This window comes from Trametes versicolor (assembly GCF_000271585.1).
Source record: "Trametes versicolor FP-101664 SS1 unplaced genomic scaffold TRAVEscaffold_11, whole genome shotgun sequence".
In the NCBI taxonomy this organism is placed as follows: Eukaryota; Fungi; Basidiomycota; class Agaricomycetes; order Polyporales; family Polyporaceae; genus Trametes; species Trametes versicolor.
This window is the reverse complement of record NW_007360331.1, coordinates 838,979-857,341: the sequence shown is the minus strand read 5'-3', so window position 1 is coordinate 857,341 and position 18,363 is coordinate 838,979. Positions and strand designations below refer to the sequence as shown.

Genomic DNA, 18,363 nt, shown 5'->3' with positions numbered 1-18,363 from the left:
AACACGTGGACCATGGTGAAAGGTAAGCTTTCGTTGGTCGGCATGTCGGAAATATGGTCGTCGCAGCTCGAGCATGTTGCGGCGTTTTCGCAGGCCATAGCGCAGCGCTTCTACGTTTCAGAAACCCGGTGAGAGCGTACGGGCTGACCGTTTTCAAGCAGCGAGTTGATTCGACAAGCAACACAGGATATGGCAACTCCGAGCGAGTAGGTTGGAGGTGAACAGGTGAGTCCGGTTGGATATCCTAATATCCTAATAAAGTTACTTCAGAAACCGAGCGCAGAGCGCCGCCAGCGCTTCGACGCGTTGCCGTCCTCCCCCAAGTCTCTCCCCCTTGCCCTATCCTCCCATCTCCATATCTCCCACTTCCTACTAGCGCCCCAGCTCGACTCGATATCGAACACGCCTATTCCCCAAAACGCGATCCGGACCCCTCCCTTCGACGACGACGCTCGCGCAAGCGCCGCCCCCGCGCTCGACTCATTTATTGAAATTGGAGATGGCGCAGCGTCCCTCGCTGAAGGGCAAGCTCCAGGCGGAGCGCAGAGGTGAGTGACTTCCGCATGATCTGCTGGATCTCGCTGCCCTAGCGGGGCAGCAGGTTCTGTAGCACGACTTCTGACACGCGCCATGCAGCGATGTTCGCGGACGGCGCGTCCCCGTCTGACGCAGATTACGACCGCTTCCTGGACAAAGTCCGAAACACGCCAGGATACGAATTCTACACTAGCAAGACGCACTCGAACTACAGGTCGAGGTTGCGTCCGAGGCGCGAGGCGATCGCGGCGCGGCGCGTGTCTCAGAGTGTCCAGGCAACGCAAGACGACGCGTCCGAGGGCGCGGTAGGGCGGGAAAACGACGCACACACGGCCCACTGGCAGCAGTGGGAGGGCGTCGGCAATCACGCCCCTCCCACCACCCCAACCTCCGACGCGAGCTCGTCTACGTCTTCCGATCGCGCACCGTTCCCTGGCCTCGACGACACGACGGCCGCCGAGCTCGCATATGGCACGCTCGCGATGCGCGCCCCGGACGTGTTTGCGCAGATGCACGCCGCGCGGGATCCAACGGTGACGCAATTCGAGCAGTGGGCGGCGGCCTCGGGCCTCCCCGCCGTCGAGCTTTTCGGTATGTTCATCGGGTTCCGTGAGGGGCGCGTCGGCCTGCCTCCTGGGGTAAGTACTTTTGTTCACAGGACGCATCGACGCGTGTTTGACGTTTATGCAGGTCCCAGGCGTCGCTCGTGAGTACGATGATCGCGGGTGTATCGGCTCGGGCGTTGTGGGAGCAGAGCCTCCTGCGACTGCTTGCGGGATGTGGGGTGAGACTTCCCCTGTTTACTCTGGCCCTTTTCAGGTCCCGTACGATTTCGCGCACTCGTTCTGATTTCAATGTCGCTTGTACTCCTTGCTTCTTGATTCTCCTCTCATCTCCAGACCAAGCATAACCTCATGTATATGATAGAACACCGGCACACAAAAGGGCTTGCAGCTAGCTGCGTTCGCCCGGCCCCATGTCCTGTAATTGATTTATCGTGGTTGTTTCCCGGTCTCGTACGACTTCATACCCTGGTTCTGATTTTGCTATCGCCCATACCTCTTGCAGCTTGTTTTGCTCCCTTGTACACTTTCGTCGCTCTCGTCCCTTGTTCTCCATGAAAACCATCTCTCCGCTCAGTTGTCGCCTGCTCATGTTTACTTGTTACTCTCACACTGCTTTCCCTCGCATTTCCTGCCCAAGCAGAACCTCCTGTACATGGTAGAGCATCCTTGCCCCCAAATCTCTCGCAGCTGGCTGCCTTCGCCTGGTTTCGTGTCATGTAGCCAACTATCGCTTTGAAATGTACATATTATACAAACAATTCCTAGCCTTGATTACTTCGATACATCCTTCATTGGGGCGCGCCGGCGCCGGGAGAGCCTTCAGCTGCGGGCGGCCATGGCTCCTCGCCCTTGACGATCTTCGCTCCATAGTCCTTCGTTTCGGGCTGGAAAGTCGGTCAGCATCGCGCCTGGCGCCGCGAAAATTCCTGTAGCACATACCTTCTTCAAAATCTGTTGTTCGTGCATTAGAAAGTTGTATAAAGGCGAGAGGGTACCAACTCTGCTCACCGTGCCTCGAATCTCCTGCAGCCGCGGCGGACAGTTCAGCATGAGGGCGCATTCCTAGCGAGGGTGAGATATCAGCGTACCTTTGCGTATCCTGTAAAACTATTAGCAAACGGCGCGTCGGAATTCGCATCAGACCACGTACCGACTACCTGTTGCGGGAACGAGGGCTTGTCCGACGACGCGTGCTTCACGCCGCCCGCGCCGGGCTGGGTCGCGGCTGTGATATAATGTGAACTGTTGCGATTCACCTCCACAGAAACGCCTCGAAATGAATCGTACCTTGTTGGGATGGCGTGGTCACCTCCGTGGCCGGCGCGGTCTCGGTGGGCAGCGCGGGCTGGAAGTCGGTCGTCGGTCGTTCGGTCGTCGCGCCGGGGCCGTTCTGGAGGGGAATGTGTGTGGAGGGGCGGTCTTGCGAGGAGGCCATGGTGTGTATGTAGATGGTGGAAGGTTGAGAGCGTCGGACTGCGAGACGAGCGAGTTTAAGTACCTGAGAGGACATAAAGCGGTGTCGGGAACTTGGAGTACTTATGACATCATAGTGGTATAGAGTGGCTAGGCGCCGGCAGTCCACGAGCGCCGGACAGCGCTGGCGCTTGCCAGTGTGTATCCATCTTGAACAACGACCACGACGACCACCGACTCGGGCCCGTCCTGCCACCTGGTTCCGATGCCAGACCGCTTGTTGCGGAAGAGACTCGTTACAGGATACTAAGACTGGGATTTATTACTGAACTTACTCGCAGGATGCGCGCGATGCAACAATGCAGTCGTAGCGCCTCCAAGTTGATTGACGCGGTGCGTTTTCCTCGTTATCGCCCAATGTAACTTGCTCTGTACTCACTACTTGATGCACGGTCTTTCCAGGCTGTACTGATTCTTGAGTCAACACTCGTGTCGCTCGTAATAACCGCGACATACCTTCGCCCAAATGCTGCTGCCATGTCCTTGCGAATGCGAGGTACTGGACCGGGTCGCGCGACACCCCTCGACTTCAAACCACGAAGGTACGTGAGTGCTTCCACGCTGTTCAACGTTCCCATAGGCCGGAGTTGAGGCGTGTGCGGTACCTTTGGCTGTCTGCTCGAGCGCGGACAGGAAAGGGCGCGCGATAGGCTAGTCGAATTTATGTCCCAGTTGGCAAGAAATCATGATTGTGAGGCCGAGGGAAGTACCTCACAGCCTGTAAGACTCACTACGGCGTGTTTACATTTGATTAAGATCCATCGGTACAAATACTGGATGTTTGTGCTTCTCGAAGGCGCCTACTGGGCGTCAGTAAGTTCCAGGGACCAGACGAGAGGGATATGCGACCGCGGGCCAGGCTACTGCGATGTCAGGCTCTTTATTTTCTTTGCTTCGTACGGTATATGTCCATCGGACGCGGTGTCCGACTCGAATATTCTCCCTTGACGGAGGTTTTCGTAAACACTACATCCAAATTCATTTGAGTAAGTCTGTTTAGGCCGCTTCATGCACAGACAGATTGACAGCCGTCCGAGTCGGGGCCGAGGCACTTCGTGTGAGGTCTTCTCGAATTGAGGACAACGTTGGGGACCGGAGCGCCGTGGGTATGAGAGGGTGTTGCGACTGCCGCTTTTGGGCAGGATATCTGGCCGGTACCAGGAATTGATGAGATGCGACGCCGTTCGGTTCAGCTGGACGTTGTCAAGACGCGGAGAGCGCGCAAGTAAGCAGTATGCAGATATTGAAAACAACGTCGTCGTAGTTTAGCTAATCGTACAATGCGCTTTCGCAAGCGATGGATTAGTAAGTAACCAGTAAAAGTTCATCTTTTTGGAAGACTCACCGAGTCCCAGCGGCCGACATGCTCACCCCACGGATGGACGGACGGACGGAGTGGCGTCCTACTGTGCCCTGCCTACCGAAAACCCTGCGCTCGCAGCGAGCGCGCGGTCCCCGTCATCGCTGTTGCCGCCCTGCTCTCCAAGCTCCAGCCCCTCACTCTCCACCGCAGGCGACATTTCCCGGCTCCCTACGTCCGACTCGGCGTCCGCCGCCTCTTGCCCCGCGTGCACGTCAACACCATCCGCCGCCATTGGTACGGAGAACAGGCTGTCCCTCCGCTGCACGCGCGCGAATATGCGCGGCGCAGGGCGGTCGTGCACACAAGGGACCACAAAGGCGCCATGCCCGTGCATGGGCGTCCACTCCGCATGCAGGACCTCGTCGTCGGACGCAGCGGCGGCTGTGGGCGTGGTCCGAGCGAGCGCAGCGTGCGCTACGGTTGCGTGCGTCGGGGGGATGACGACGTGGATGGAGTGTCTACGGGACGAGGGCTGGTCGGTGGTGGATGATGAAGGGGCAGGCATGATCGCTTGGGAGAGGACGACCGGGCTCTGTTGGAGCGAGGACATGGCGATCGGCATGTTGGTTGCAGGCGTAGATAGGATGGAGGCAGGCCTTGCTAAGAAGAGTGCTGATGGCGGGCGTAAATCGCTGTGAATCAATGTGGCTGGCGGCGGGGGTGTTGGCTGTCAAGGTGGTCGTCGTCGACGTCTGTACTTATAAGCGACGCAACGCACCGCTGCACCGCCAGGCCTATTGTGCGGTTCGGACGCACGAAGACTCGGGAACGCCAATCCCAGTCGCTCATAGGACATTTGACGGTCGAATTGCCGGGTGGTGTGGCCTGAAACACAACATAGTTGCCAAAGCGACGCTGCCGTTCGCGTCGCATGCTACATAACATCCGCGAGGCCCGCCCATGCACTCCAGGGAGTGTGGCGAGACGTGTAATGGACGTAAAATAGGCGTTTACGCACCTCACAGCAACTCGGAAGTGCTTCTACAGAAGCGTCTTACGGCTCGTTGAGTTTGATCGCGGAACGGCGACAGGTACGACGACCGCGGAATTTCCGCCTGGGGTCGATGAAGCGCGCTTGGGGGTCCCTCGAATGGAGAACAAGGATGCGCACGAAGACGCTGTGGAATCTGGATTGAAGAAAGTGCTACGGCTGCCGCTCCGGATCGCGATCCTGGGGGAAAGATCTTGATAGAACCAGTCATTGATGAGATGCGCCGCTGTTCGGGTCTCCCCGACTGGGATCCGATCGCTGTGAGTACACAAGGCTGGAGTGAGCAGGAGCAGGAGTCGAGTACGTACGACGGCTGGCTGAGACGAAATCTTACCGGTATATCTGTCGACGATGGGCTTCAAGGAGACGAACACAACGGCTGCGACGAAGCGTCACAACCGGAAGGAACACGACCGGCGCGCCCACGGGTCATGCCCTGGAGTACCTAGTACGTCAAGGAGCCACTGCAGCGCTGGTTTTACCGCGTACTGTCAGCTACCCCATGCTACCTGTCCCGTGGTCGGGGTGGCAACTTGAAGAGCGCGGCCGGGAGCCTGATGTCAAAGCCTGCCGGATTCACAGAAAGTGAGCGATGTTCCGTGAATCACTCGAGAATAAACTTCACCAAAGAGATAAGATACTTCTAATGCGGTTCCGCTGGGTCTACGACGTGTCCGTGGCTAGGGCCTAGTCTAGAGGTATCACTGTGCCACCGTCTGCGTTCCGAGTCGATACTACGGCTACCGTAAGACGTCTGCGCTTCCGCGCAGGACCGGCGAAAGTGTCAATGTCGGAGAGATGATGGAGTACTGAGAAGGTCGGCGTGAGTGTGTGGGGCCGGTATGAGATATGACATGGTAGTGGTAAGTGATCAACGTTGTGTACGATCGTTCAACCTGTCCAACGCCAGCGCTTGGCGCTTACTACTAGCCGCGTCGGACAGCCACCGAACTCAGAGTCCTTGATACCCTCCCCTTCTCTTTCTCCCAGAAACATTGATATATCTGTTTATGACTACTTATGCCCCATGTCTTGGAAATATTTCAAGTCTAAATGGTAATCGATAGGGTATAAATGATACATATGTGTATGGCAGTTGTAGAAGTGATACAGAGAGAATAAGTTAGGATGGGTATGTGGAAGTGACAGGGATAGTATGTGTTAGGATAGACATGTGGGGGTATTTATGATATGTAGAGTAAGTTAGACGTTTCATCATCCGCCGAGAGCAAGTCCGACAGAATTCCAAGAAGCATATCCAAGAAGCGGCGAGGAGAGGCGCGCGGGGACGCGCCTCGTCCACCAAAGACCCCGCGTTCTAGTTCTCCTGGCTCGCAGCTTGTTCATCGCCGCCAGGCGCCTCGTGCTCCTCGCTCTCCCCCATAGGCGCCATCGTCAGACCGCCAGCCCCGGCGCCTGTCGAATGCGGGCTCGCACCCACGCCTGCCTCCTCGTCCTCCGTGTTCGAGGCGGAGAACAGGCTGCTCCGTCGCCTCGTGCGCGTGGGCGCGCGCGACTGCGTTGGGGTAGCAGGGGAGCCATGCGGAGAGACGACTGCAAAGTCGCCGTGCCCGTGTGTGAAGGTCTCCGTATTCAGGACCTCGTCGGACGAAGTGGCGATGAGCCCGTGCCCGTGGATGAACGTCAAGGCGCGTATGGGCGTGGCGAGCGCTGTCACCTGCGCGGAGGGGATGACGACGTTGATAGTGCGCGAACGGGATGGAGGAGTGCGCGCTGAGGGCGTGGACGGGACGGCGTCGCCTGATTGGGGGGCAGACGCCGAGCCTTGGGTGAGTGTGGAGATAGTGGACATGTTCGGTCTGGGTGTGGATGGAGCGGAGGATGTCTGTGAGTGGGTATGAGCCGTTGTGAATGTGGCTGGATGTAGAGATAGTGAATGAGGTCGGGGCTGCAGAAATTCGTACTTATACGCGTCGCCGTGATGGCGTCCCGCAAGGTTCGTTGAGTGGTACTTTGACTACGGGCAGTATCAGACAACGGTTGTACACAGCATCAAGCAAAAGCACCCACAGCTTCCATAGGGCCTTGACAGACCTTGCGCCGGCACCGCTGCTTGAAACATCCCGACATGACGAACACGAAGTCACCGTCCCCATAGGAGAAGTCCAGCAACCCAGTTGCGCTTTGCGATCTGTTCCCTGCCTATACTTGGAACTCGGTGAGCGCATGTGAGCGTTGAACGCGCCACCAAATGTTCGTGAGCATATGGTGCACTGCTGATATGTCACTGTTGCAGATGGACGCCCGTATCCCTCTGCAGTGCTTGAAGTGATTTGCACGGCCAGGCAGATGTGGCACTTACAGTTCATCGAAATCAGCTATAGGTCGGTGTGTGCTGTGTATCGCTTTTCTGGATCGCGGGTGCGCGTGTGTATCTGCTGCCGGCATGACATCTTCATCTTGTGCGAACAACAGAGACATGTGCGGAAGAGGTGTGTATAATGCCGGTGGGGGCACTGGACGGCACCTTTCCTTGGCGCATTCCCGCGTTCCCGGAGTATAGTGCCTTGCATGGCGTGAAACGAGGGACATACCTTAATACAGCGCAATAGCTCTATGACAGTGCCGCCCGAGTCGGTCGGAGTTGTATAGCAAAATCCCGGCGTGACGACCGGAAGGCTTCTATCGTCGTCGTCGGTACCACTCGGAAGGCATGTCGACGCTCTAGATGCAGTATGGTTACGCGCTCTCGCTCGATACCTGTTAAGCTGTTCATCAAACAGGTCGCCCCGCGATCGTAGCAAGAGCAGGTGTGAACTTACGCATGGTGCGCTAGAGTAACGGAGCGTCGAATATGCCGATGCAACCGTAGAGGACCGCCCGAGGTTGAGTTCAGTTACTGTCAACGATATGGGCGGCGTTGTTGACCACGCAACCGGCAGACAGGGGTAGAAACTGAGTTTCCTACGGCTAATCGAGGTGAGCCGTCCCGGCCGTTATCAGAGCCGTTACAGTTCGTCCCATGCCACTGGAACACGTTCAGCCCTATGCGAACCGGATGATAGGCAGTGCACGTAGTCCCGAGCGGGCGCGGCGGAGCACTCACTATCCACGGAATCGTCGATGAGTCCGCACATCTCCTACAACTGAACGAGCGAAGAGTAAACTGCCATGGATGACAGGTCAGAATTAAGTACAGGAGAGGCAGCGTATGCCGATTACAAAGGCTCACTCTGAATAACTCGCGGCGGCGCGATAGGCCTTTGGCCATAGACGTGATGTCACCGCACCTGCAAGTTACGGTAAAGACCCAAGTTGTTACTAGGGTTTACTATCCTGATTTGTTGAGATTTAATGCTTGTATGTAGCGGCGTAGTCGTCCATCTCTGGTCAGTTCCAAATCCGTACTCGCGAAGCATAGTCAAAGAGAGTCGTGCCGGCGACGGCAATATGAAAGAGCTATGCGATAAGATGAGGGCAATCCCATTAAATTTAACATAAGCTCCTCTGAGAGGTCACGTACTTACACTATGTCGATTTGGCATCCTGATGGGTAGTTTCTGACTCTATTGCAGGCGGCCAGACTTGCCAGCAGTGTCCCAGCGAAGCGGCGCCTGTAAGTTGGCAGTACTCAATTTCCAGAGATCTGTACACAGAACGTGTTCAAGTGCGTGATATTTCACGATGATAGAAGCGAGCGAGCGAGTCAGCCAGGCAGCCAACATAGAGTGAGAGACAGAGCGACGAGAGTTCGGAAGTGGGAGTCTGGGACTCCGCGAACACTCGGTGTTCCTCCGGCATTTGCCGAGGCGTTCAGTAGACTCACGGCAAACACCGCAGGATATCATGGCCCCAGAATGACTTTAAGATCGTGAAGCAAACTATCACTGTCACTAATCCTTTGTCCCCGTACAAAGAGATTTTTGACAGTTATCATTTGCTTCAAGTTCCTGGGCCTATCTGAAGCCCTGATATCCTGGGATGTTTGCCGTGACTGCGCATTTGAGTCTCTTCCTCCTCTCACACTCACATATTCACTCCGAGTCGGGTTCTCTACTCTGTTGTATCACGATACCACAACAGCGTAAACCTCTACCCGAGGCCCTTCATTCTATGGGTGGCACCCATACGACTAGGGTAGCTATAATCGACATAGAGCGCCCGTTCGGAGGTTGTCAAAGTTATCACCATCGAATCGGCTTACACCCTCTGATCTCAAACTATCGACACGCTTCATGGGACACTTGTCGACTCTATATCGTTCAAGAATGTCCAAGGCATACACTTCAGAAATCGCCGTGAAGAAACGGATACAGCCTCTATAAGACGCTCACTAGTGCGTTGCAGAGCGCGTGGTTTCGGAGTTCGGACTGATCCTCATGTTCGCAGGTTACACACGCACGGACCACCTTCGGTTCTGAGAGACCAACGATCCGTACATGTTGATTACGAACTCCCAACACCGTCTCGGATTGCAGCTACTAGTAAGTATCCGGGCCGTCATGAGAAGACGAATATAACACTCACCCAGACTGAACCTAGAGACTGAGAGAACATGGCAGCTCATGACGTCCTCTCGTCGCCCAAGATTGCATCAGCAGTGCTCGGGCATCTCTCCCCAGGGCCGTTGACCAAGGATAGCGATAACGCGATGGGTTTGCTTACCGTGAAGCAGCGCCGCGAGAATCAAGCCGCACTGGCCCAGCTGGCGACCGTATGCCGTGCGGTCTCAAGTCTCGCTCTCGACGTACTGTGGCGATACATCGACGACTTCCACCATGTCCTGTTTGCTCTCCGACCCTATGACAAGAAAAACCACGTCAGTGTCCGCGATTCTGGTCTACTTATAGGCTAACGATCTTGTACTTTAGATGTTTGTAGCCGACTTCACGGATACGGACTGGGCACGTTTCCAAGAGTACGCGCTGCGCGTGCGCGAACTGCACGTCGGAAAGCTCGAGCGTTTCCCCGCGATGGTGTGGGTCCTATTGACACGGTGGTGTCCTCGGGACCCTCTCTTGCCTCGCCTCGAGCGTCTAACCGGATTCGAAATCAACACATCGAGCGTGTGCTGCACTACTCTGTTTTCGGCATCCATGAAGAGTCTTAATCTAAAGGTGTACTTCCCGGCCGAAGATAACGCCGTCCGGATGACGATTCAAGCTGCGCAGCCAGCGCTCGGTTCCGTCACTCACCTCACCATCGAGGACATGCCCGCTGCAGCCGTGGGCAAGGAACAAGCCATTCCGTTTTGGAATTTGACTCAGCTGCACACTCTGCATGTAGTGCACAAGACGGTGCTCACTATTCCGATTCTGCAATCACTTGCCTCGTTTACCCGACTTCGGACACTTCAATTGCACATCAACAGGATGCCGGAGATACACCAACCCGTGGCCAACACGGGTTTCCTCAGTCTCCGCGACCTCACACTTTCTGGACGTCTTGGCGATATCTGCGCGTTCATAGCCGCCACCGCACGACCCAACATCGAGTCTCTTACGATTGACGCGTCCGAGCTGTGCGTTTCCGAACAGTCTCGCGACGAACCCCATACGCAATCTGGTCACTCTACGGTTCGCAGTCTCGAGCCCATCTACGCGAAGCTCACACCTTCCCTCCGCCACTTCCGCGCCACGCTTCGCTGCACTTGTTCATCCAAATACCACTTCCCAGACAGCAACAAGCTTCTGGCGCCATTGCGTACCCTCTCCAGCCTCCGGAATATCGCGTTTGAATTTGAGGGCATGAAGTTCCACCTTGCCGATGCCAGTATCGTGGCGCTTCAGGATGCGTGGCCCGACCTCGTTCAATTCGACATCGCGACAAAACAGCCCAAGCCCAAGAAGCCTGATCCGTATCGGATGCCTCAGTCTATCATTGTCAGTACCGTTGAGGTACACTCCGACGGCTCATACTATCGGGAGCCAGCTCGACCGCAAGTCCCCAAAAACACGCACGACCACCCCACTGTCAAAACGCTCGCCCTATTCGCCCAGGCGCACCCGCACCTCACGACGTTGGGCATGCCGTCGGTCGATCTCGACGCGCTCCCAGCGCTTGATTCGGTGCTCCTCCTCGACCACGGGCTACAACATCTGCGCATCTACACGCTCGACGGCGGCGTCGCGCTGTTCCCGTATGCGTGCGCGCTCGACATGCTCTTCCCGCGCCTCGACCTCGCCGATGCCGCACGCGCGGTCATAACAGACAATGGCAGTCGGAGTACCGAGCTCCAGCTGCTCCTCCTGGGGCTGCAGGCCGGGCGCGTGGGCACCTATCGTATGCGTGCTGAACAGACGCGCGCATCCTCGGGGCCCGGAAGTTCACTTGAGATCCAACTCATACCCCAGGGCAGGTACCCAGAGCCGACCCAGAATACACGCAGGGAGCCGATCTATCCGTACTCTCCCTCCCCTCGGACATCGCCCTCGCTGAGCGCGAGGAGTAGTCCCAACGCGTATGAGGGACCGGCACCGACTGTCATCGTTCCATCGATATCGCTGGGTCCGGGTCGTTACTAGATCTCTTCTCCCTTTCCCCGGGCTACCAGACTGAGTCCCAAGGTTGGCTACAGCATGCCAACGGTAATCGTACGACATACTCCGGAAGCTGATCCATGCACTCCGGACGCCTCCGAGTTTGAAGACATTGCTCTAGGGTACAGCGCCCCCGCTCTTTACTTCTACCGCCCACCATCCATCTTGTATCGACCGCTTTCCCTCCATGTCTGCATATTTCCGTGCATGATTATGAGTATCCATCTTTTGGCTCCTTGCCAATACACTGTTATGATGGGCTTGCATATGTCGGCGCTCCTACCCTGGCGGCAAAGTGCTTGCACCCAGCGTACGGAACAGTACAGTGCGATTTGAGACAATGACAATGATTGTATAGGATTGTGTAGAGCCGGGTATAGTTAAGTCATGTGTACATAGGAAGGGAGATAAAGATAGAATAAATCAAACAACCTGACGTCGACCGAGAACGATTTTCAGTAACCCTTCAAGCAGTGGTGCACGCTTCATGCGGCACCGAGCAGAGGCGCGTTCGTGTGTGCCTCGTCCACCAAAGACCCCTCGCTAGAGCCCTCCGCGCCCACAGCGCGCTCGTCCTCGTGCTGGTCTTCAAGTCCGTCTTCATCGCCGTGGAGCCCATTGTGCTCGTGCTCCTCGCCCTCCTCATCCATGGGCGACATCGTCAAGCCCCCTGCACCAGGACCTGTCGCCGAAGCGCTAGCGTCCGCATCCTCGTCGTTCATGCTCGATGCGGAGAACAAGCTACTCCTCCGCCTCGTGCGCGCGGACATGCGCGGCTGCGTCGGTGTCGTCGGGGAGTCACGGCGGTACGAGGATGAGGAAGGGACCACGAAATCCCCATGACCATGAGTGGGCGTCTCGAGGATGCTGAAGAACCCGCCAGGCGACGACGCGGCTGAGCTCAAGGGATTCCCGTGGATGGGCGTAGTGGTGGGTGTGGCGACGCGCGCCGTAGATTGCGTTTGGGGGATGACGACGTGGATCCCGTGCGTGCGGATCAAGGATGCGCTCGAGGTGGATGAAGAGGGGTCCGGGTTATTGGTCTGGGGGGAAGAGGCCGAACGCTGAGCGAGTGCAGAGATAGTCGACATGGCGGGTGTGGGTGTCGATAAGATTGAAGAAGGCTGGTAGTAGGTGTGCGTCGCTGTGAATGCGCTGAGGGTAGAGATGCTGAGTGAAGTTGGCCGTTGTCGAGATTCGTACTTATACGCGACGCGGCGCGCCGTGAAGCCTGCTAAGGAATCCAAACACCCAAAACATCAATGAGGGCCCGGCACCGCTTCTCGTAGGACTTTTCACGGATCTCACGCCGAGCACTGCTCGACTCTGTCTGAAACGCGCCAACATGACGAACACGAACCACCGTTCGCATCCACTGACGGAGCCCATAGCCCAGGCGAAGCCCGCGTGGTGCGGACGCCTTCCCGCCCTGTTCTACGCCCAAAATCAGAGTTCGGGAGCAGACATCAGCGTTAGATACGCCGTTAGGGTTCGTGGATAGATGGCGCACTGCCGATATGTCATGCTCGCAGATGGACGCCTATAGCCTTCTCCATTGCGGGGGGCAATCTGCACCGCCAGGCAATCAGAGGGCGTTTGCATGCGAGCCGCCGAGACGATGTTCTTGTTTTGACCGAGTCACGACAGGAGGCAGGATAGAAGTGTGAGACGCAAACGCCGGCGGGAGACCGGGCGACTCCTCCCCTTAGCCCTCTGGGTTCCCTCGGTGCACTGTCATACACGTCACACACGTAAAGTCAAGGACGTACCTTGCAGTGCAATGTCCCCGCGATTGTACCTTCGGGTTATTTGAGTTTCACTGAGCAACACCGGCACCAATGCTGGACGCCCGTACGGGAGCGACGAAGCTCGGAAGTCGGCACTGGCCGGGGAGCAACCTTGACAGCCGGCGTATGTTATGGTGCACCGCGCTCGACCTATGCTCATAGGCGTTAGCATGAAGATAGCGCATAAGGATCTACGAGGCTATCAAGCCCGAAGAATGAGTCATAGACACCAGAATGGACAAGAGGAGACTCGGTATGTCCCATTCATGATGCCTTCGACCACGGAGCGCAGAGCTGGTCGCGTAGCCTGGCGGGCAGGTAGGGAGGTACTGGGTCGTAGGTGACCCGTAAAGGCGAGTGCGTCCCAGTACTTGCACTGCAACACTTGGTTGACTCAATTGAGCTCTGTTCCATCTTGACCGCACTACACACTCGTGTCCCCAGTGAATGCGGTGTCCATGGACTCGTCTGTCAGCTGGAGCATCTTCTATCCGTGATAATCATATCATATATGATTCAATCCTGAATGAATGTCAGCTAGAGCCCTGTACAACATGCAAGTTCTGATATACCCGAAAACTCACGCATGAAAGCTTGACGGTTCGCGGTAGTGCGATTGGCTACCGATCACAGCGGCGTAGCTACATTGCCTACAGGCTCTGGTGCCGGAGAGGCTTCGCCAGAGGGGGTCATCATACGCGTTCTTCTCTTTGCCGGTTGGCGGGCAGCATGGCGTAGTCGCTGAACTTCATCGTCGATTCCCGTTTCGTCCGCGCGATATGCAGTCGAACTTCGTGGCACGAAAGATCGCGGAGTATGGGTCGTTCGAGCGGCTAGTCCAAGTAAGGCCGCCTGAGTAAGGAACACAGTGCTATTTTGACTTTCTTGTAAAGTAGCGTCGTGGTAGGAAGACAACCGGATGGGAAATTAGCTCGCGCACGCTACTCAACGCCTCGGTAACTGCCGGCAGTCAAGCGCTGGCTTCATTCGAATGCCGCGGTCCACCGACATGCCATCCATAATATTTACGTTCAAACGCATGCGTTGCGGACTAGGGATTGTGAAAATTAGGTAGACACCGTGACACATGGTGTGATTTTAAATAAGGTACCAATAGAGTAACTTGAACAAAACTGCCAGGACCGAGCGACGAGAACTTGAACACAGCATGTCACGCTCAACTGAACCCATCTCCGGCCAACGCACCACCGCTCCGCACCTTCTCACTCTCCAGAAATGCGTCTCTATGCCACCCCCGGGTGAGGGGCGTCCGAGTCGTCCGATTCTTCGGCTATAGACCCCGCTGGGGAACGTTCCTCGCCCGCGGAATGCTTGTCCTCATCCGAGACGTCCTCGGTCTCCTCCATAGGGGGCGTCAACTGTCCGGAAATGGCGACGGTACCAGCGCGGCGAGGGAGTGTACGGAGGTGGGCGTGCGCTTGGACACCGGCGGCGTTCGTAACAGTGGAAAGGGTGCTCCGCCGCGCCCCAGGGGCGCGCCTGGGTACGGACGGGAGCACGAACGCCGATATCCCGTCTCCGTGGCCATGGTAGGGCGTGCAATGCTCGCTGCCATCGACATCCCTCCAGCAGTGCATGGCCCGGCCCGCGTCGTCAGATGCAATGGAAACAAGGGACTGTCCGTGGCCGCCCGTGACGGGCTTCATGATGTGTGTCTGTGCGGAAGGGATGACGATGTGGATGTCGCCCACGCAGACGGAGTGACGGCGACGCGGGGTGGATAGGGGGTGGAGGGCGGGAATGGCGGCGGTGGGTGCCTTCGAGTCGGAGTGAACGAGCATGGTGGTAGTCGACATTATTGGGGGGAGTGAGAGCGCGGTAGAGGCGAAATGGCCGATTAATGCGTGGGCTGCCGGTGAATGGGTGGTAGAGTAGTGAGGTAGAGATGCTCCTCCACCGTCGTACTTATACTCAACAACGCGCGCCTTCGAGCTCCTGCTCGAGTTTGCAGACTTTGATTACAGCAGATGGCGTCAAGGCCAGCCCTGGCTTCTCCTGCGATGTGTGTCGGACCTAACACCGGCCGCTAGTTCTATCTGAACTACAAATCAACCAAGCCAGAAGGCTGCCGTTCGCATGGGTCGAGTTTGGCATTGAGTCTACTTAATAGGCGGAAGCGTGCTCGCTCACTCCTGCATAGTCAAAGTGACAGATATTCCAAATTCGAAATGCGCGGGAGGACAGCGTACCGGTGAGAGGATGGCGCGACGTCACTCCCGTAGATGCCGGCGCCCGTATTCGCCTCCGATAATGTAACGCCTTCGACCTGCAACGTAGTCTAGTATGGATCCGCACATATTCAAATAAGCCGCTTTTACGGACAAAATGGTGGCACGTACCTCACTCGTATTTCGGTAATAACGCTGTGCATAGCGGACATGCGCCGTAACGCCGTCCAATGAGCCCGTATAACTGGAGTCGTGTGCGCGTACGTAAGACTGCGGTGAAGCCAGGCTCTTGTCTACTCAGATGCGAGTGACCGCCGAAGGATGGACTCCCTTGTTCGCTATGTCACGCCGTGCCAAGGAAGTATCTCAGACTGAGTTACGTCGCGGTTGGCGACATGCACGGCGCTGTGGGGCGTGAAGTGCATGGTGAGTCGCCTAGTATCAAACTGCTTGCCGTTTACAGACCGGGTCGTTCGTAGCCGGTGACAGCAAGCCGTGTAGATAATGGCGTTTTAACCGTCGAAATCCGTCGTGGGCACCCCGTAAACGAGCACAGTACGAGCTGAACGGCTACTGCACGCAGTCGCTAGCTTGTCGGAGCACAGTGACTGCCATCTGCGTCATCCGAGGTTGATTGGCGCATCTGCTGTCCATAAGTGATGTGTTTGCGGTGAAGCTGTGGCAGAAAGATTTATATGTCTGGAATAGCTGGCTAGGTGACAAATGCTAAGGACTTACTTCAAGTTCTTGTAGCCCGCCTCGCAGGCTCTGGTGAGGCCCTGTCACTATGATTCGCCCCCTACCCTAAGACATGGAGCCTGGCTGGTGTCAGCGTCTATCATAGGGTAGGCACTTGCGACCAACTTCTTCTCCGGCGCGAAGCGCCGCTTGATGCCCCCCCGCGACATGACCCAGACCTGCGCCTCTCATCCGGAACCAGATCCTGCTGTCCGAGATGGTGACCGCTGGACAGATACACAGTAGTATTTCGGTCTTATCTGAACTGTAGCGTCGTGGTAGGAAGCAAGTTGCGAGGGTCGGATGACGTACGAAATTCAGCTCGCGCTAATACTGAACGCTTCGGCAAACGCCGGTATATAAGTGCTTGTCAGCTTCAAGAACGAAATCTGACATATTAGTGTATATTAATGGCGAAGCTCCTACGCTGGACCCCATTTGACCTCAGGACTTCTATGAGGTACAGAATGTCAACGTTTGAATAGTGATCCATCTCCACTGATTCGCCGCAGCCGCCGCCTGCACATGGTCCCTCGGTGCATCTCTACGCCAAGTCAAGCGGAGGAACGTCCTCGTCCTCGTCGTCGGTTGCAGTCTCCACCGGCGAGCCCTCCTCACCCGCGACATGCTCCTGCTCAGGCTCTTCCGGCTCAGGCTCCTCCGGATCCTCCTCGTTCTCCTCCAAGGGCGTCATCACCCCCGCGGCGGCGATAGTCTCAGCTCGGCGAGCCGGGGCAGATACGTGCGCGTCAGCGGCGCCTGTGACGGTGGACAGGGTCTTCCCCCGGGCTAGCGTCCGCACACGCGACGGAGTCGCGAGGAGGTGAAGTGCAGACGGGACCTTGAACAGGGCGTGTCCGTGGCCCGGCGTCCACTCTGCGTTAATACCCACAAAGGTGCCCGTGCGAGCGGGCCGGGGGACGGTGGTGCTCCCGGGGGTGGAGTTGGAGGTAGACGAAGCGAGGCGCGAGAGGGTTTGCGCGGAGGGGATGACGGCGCGGATTCCGCCTGCAGAGATGGTCTCGTGGCTGTGATCGTCATCCGAGGTGGGCGTGGAGCGGAGCCTGGGGGTAACAGCAGTCGACGCCGGGGAGTGAGCGGGCATGGTGATGGTCCGAGTCGACATCGTTGTGTGGGATGCGGATGAGTTGGTGAGAGGGTTTTTTGTCGACTAGGCCGATAGGTATGAGTATTTTGTGAGTCGTTTGAAAGGCGACCGGGGGAGGTAGTGAGGGGGCGAGTGAGTGAGATGGCAAGTTTGGCAGCAATCCACTACTTATACACAACGCGGCGGCGCGCGCCCGCAGCACCAGTGTGAAGTCTATAATTCTGATTGCAGCCGGGGCCGTCAGTAATGATGTACATCGCCAGCCACAACGTCAAGTGTCATAGATATGCGCGGCGGCCATGACGCCGACAACTGAGTACTGATGTCCTAATCACAGATAAATGGCCAAGTATACTCCACCACTCGCATCGCATCTAGCAGCGGCGGGGGAGAGTAGATCCGCTCGCTCCCCAACCCGCCAGATCTGCCAAAGTGGAGAAGACCACCGACTCGCAGTCTTGCATTATGTAAGAACGACGCACCGGTGAAGTGGATGGCCCTAATCTATCACATTGTGCGGACGCGCCGGTAGTCACCTTGCTTGCAGCTCTCTCAGCCTTGGACAGGAACCCAGGTGCGTACACGCGCGCGCTGGAATCCCCGCTCACAGTCAACGAGCTGCGATGACATCCCAGAAATTGACAGGCCTAAGACGCTAGACTCCGTTCGATACAACCGACGGCCTGAGGCTGGGAATTGGTCAACCACGGTGCGGAATGGGATATGTGCAGAACGAGAGACGTACCCGTCGTAAGTCAAGTGGCCCCGCGGAGGTCCCTCCGGCTTTTTTAAGGTTGGCCGCGGAACCCCGACACCACACCGGACTGCCGCCGTCCGGGTCCAAATCATGAAACTGGCGTGGATGCTTCTCAATAGCGTGTCCAAATGGAGAGAAGCGTATGCCTCAACGGCTCTGTAAACGTGCACGATAAATTACGACTTCCTCCCTGATCAGTACATGATTTGAACCGAAGCGGTGATATTACTGACGCACGGGTGGGGTTGCATGCACCGATGCGAACGGGACGGCCCAGCTACAGTGGCGAATATTAAGTTTTTGAGAGCGTATAGCCCACGTACAACCGCAGGGCCGCTAGTTGAAAGACGAGGA

At 56.8% G+C, this 18,363-nt stretch overlaps 8 protein-coding genes across 8 annotated transcripts; 2 read left to right on the top strand and 6 right to left on the bottom strand.

Annotated features, from left to right (window-relative positions):
- Positions 1-499: 499 nt before the first annotated feature.
- TRAVEDRAFT_51804 (uncharacterized protein) lies at positions 500-1,386 on the top strand (the record flags this gene model as incomplete). Its single annotated transcript, XM_008044554.1, has 3 exons — positions 500-548; positions 637-1,175; positions 1,228-1,386. The coding sequence occupies 3 exons, from the start codon at positions 500-502 to the stop codon at positions 1,384-1,386; spliced, it is 747 nt and encodes a 248-aa protein (XP_008042745.1).
- A 505-nt stretch (positions 1,387-1,891) lies between these two features.
- On the bottom strand, positions 1,892-2,538 carry TRAVEDRAFT_51803 (uncharacterized protein; the record flags this gene model as incomplete). Its single annotated transcript, XM_008044553.1, has 6 exons — positions 1,892-1,987; positions 2,043-2,054; positions 2,112-2,126; positions 2,192-2,202; positions 2,254-2,328; positions 2,391-2,538. 6 exons carry the CDS (start codon positions 2,536-2,538, stop codon positions 1,892-1,894), a joined length of 357 nt encoding a protein of 118 aa, XP_008042744.1.
- A 1,441-nt stretch (positions 2,539-3,979) lies between these two features.
- Positions 3,980-4,501, bottom strand: TRAVEDRAFT_23293 (uncharacterized protein; the record flags this gene model as incomplete). The annotated part of the gene is made up of 1 exon (XM_008044364.1): positions 3,980-4,501. One exon carries the CDS (start codon positions 4,499-4,501, stop codon positions 3,980-3,982), a length of 522 nt encoding a protein of 173 aa, XP_008042555.1.
- A 1,742-nt stretch (positions 4,502-6,243) lies between these two features.
- On the bottom strand, positions 6,244-6,743 carry TRAVEDRAFT_74351 (uncharacterized protein; the record flags this gene model as incomplete). Its single annotated transcript, XM_008044817.1, has 1 exon — positions 6,244-6,743. The coding sequence occupies one exon, from the start codon at positions 6,741-6,743 to the stop codon at positions 6,249-6,251; it is 495 nt and encodes a 164-aa protein (XP_008043008.1). The 3' UTR covers positions 6,244-6,248.
- A 2,703-nt stretch (positions 6,744-9,446) lies between these two features.
- TRAVEDRAFT_74350 (uncharacterized protein) lies at positions 9,447-11,415 on the top strand (the record flags this gene model as incomplete). The annotated part of the gene is made up of 2 exons (XM_008044816.1): positions 9,447-9,710; positions 9,763-11,415. 2 exons carry the CDS (start codon positions 9,447-9,449, stop codon positions 11,413-11,415), a joined length of 1,917 nt encoding a protein of 638 aa, XP_008043007.1.
- A 500-nt stretch (positions 11,416-11,915) lies between these two features.
- TRAVEDRAFT_23290 (uncharacterized protein) lies at positions 11,916-12,521 on the bottom strand (the record flags this gene model as incomplete). Its single annotated transcript, XM_008044363.1, has 1 exon — positions 11,916-12,521. One exon carries the CDS (start codon positions 12,519-12,521, stop codon positions 11,916-11,918), a length of 606 nt encoding a protein of 201 aa, XP_008042554.1.
- Positions 12,522-14,461: 1,940 nt separating this feature from the next.
- On the bottom strand, positions 14,462-15,034 carry TRAVEDRAFT_23289 (uncharacterized protein; the record flags this gene model as incomplete). Its single annotated transcript, XM_008044362.1, has 1 exon — positions 14,462-15,034. One exon carries the CDS (start codon positions 15,032-15,034, stop codon positions 14,462-14,464), a length of 573 nt encoding a protein of 190 aa, XP_008042553.1.
- Positions 15,035-16,688: 1,654 nt separating this feature from the next.
- On the bottom strand, positions 16,689-17,249 carry TRAVEDRAFT_23288 (uncharacterized protein; the record flags this gene model as incomplete). Its single annotated transcript, XM_008044361.1, has 1 exon — positions 16,689-17,249. The coding sequence occupies one exon, from the start codon at positions 17,247-17,249 to the stop codon at positions 16,689-16,691; it is 561 nt and encodes a 186-aa protein (XP_008042552.1).
- Between the last annotated feature and the right edge of the window lie 1,114 nt (positions 17,250-18,363).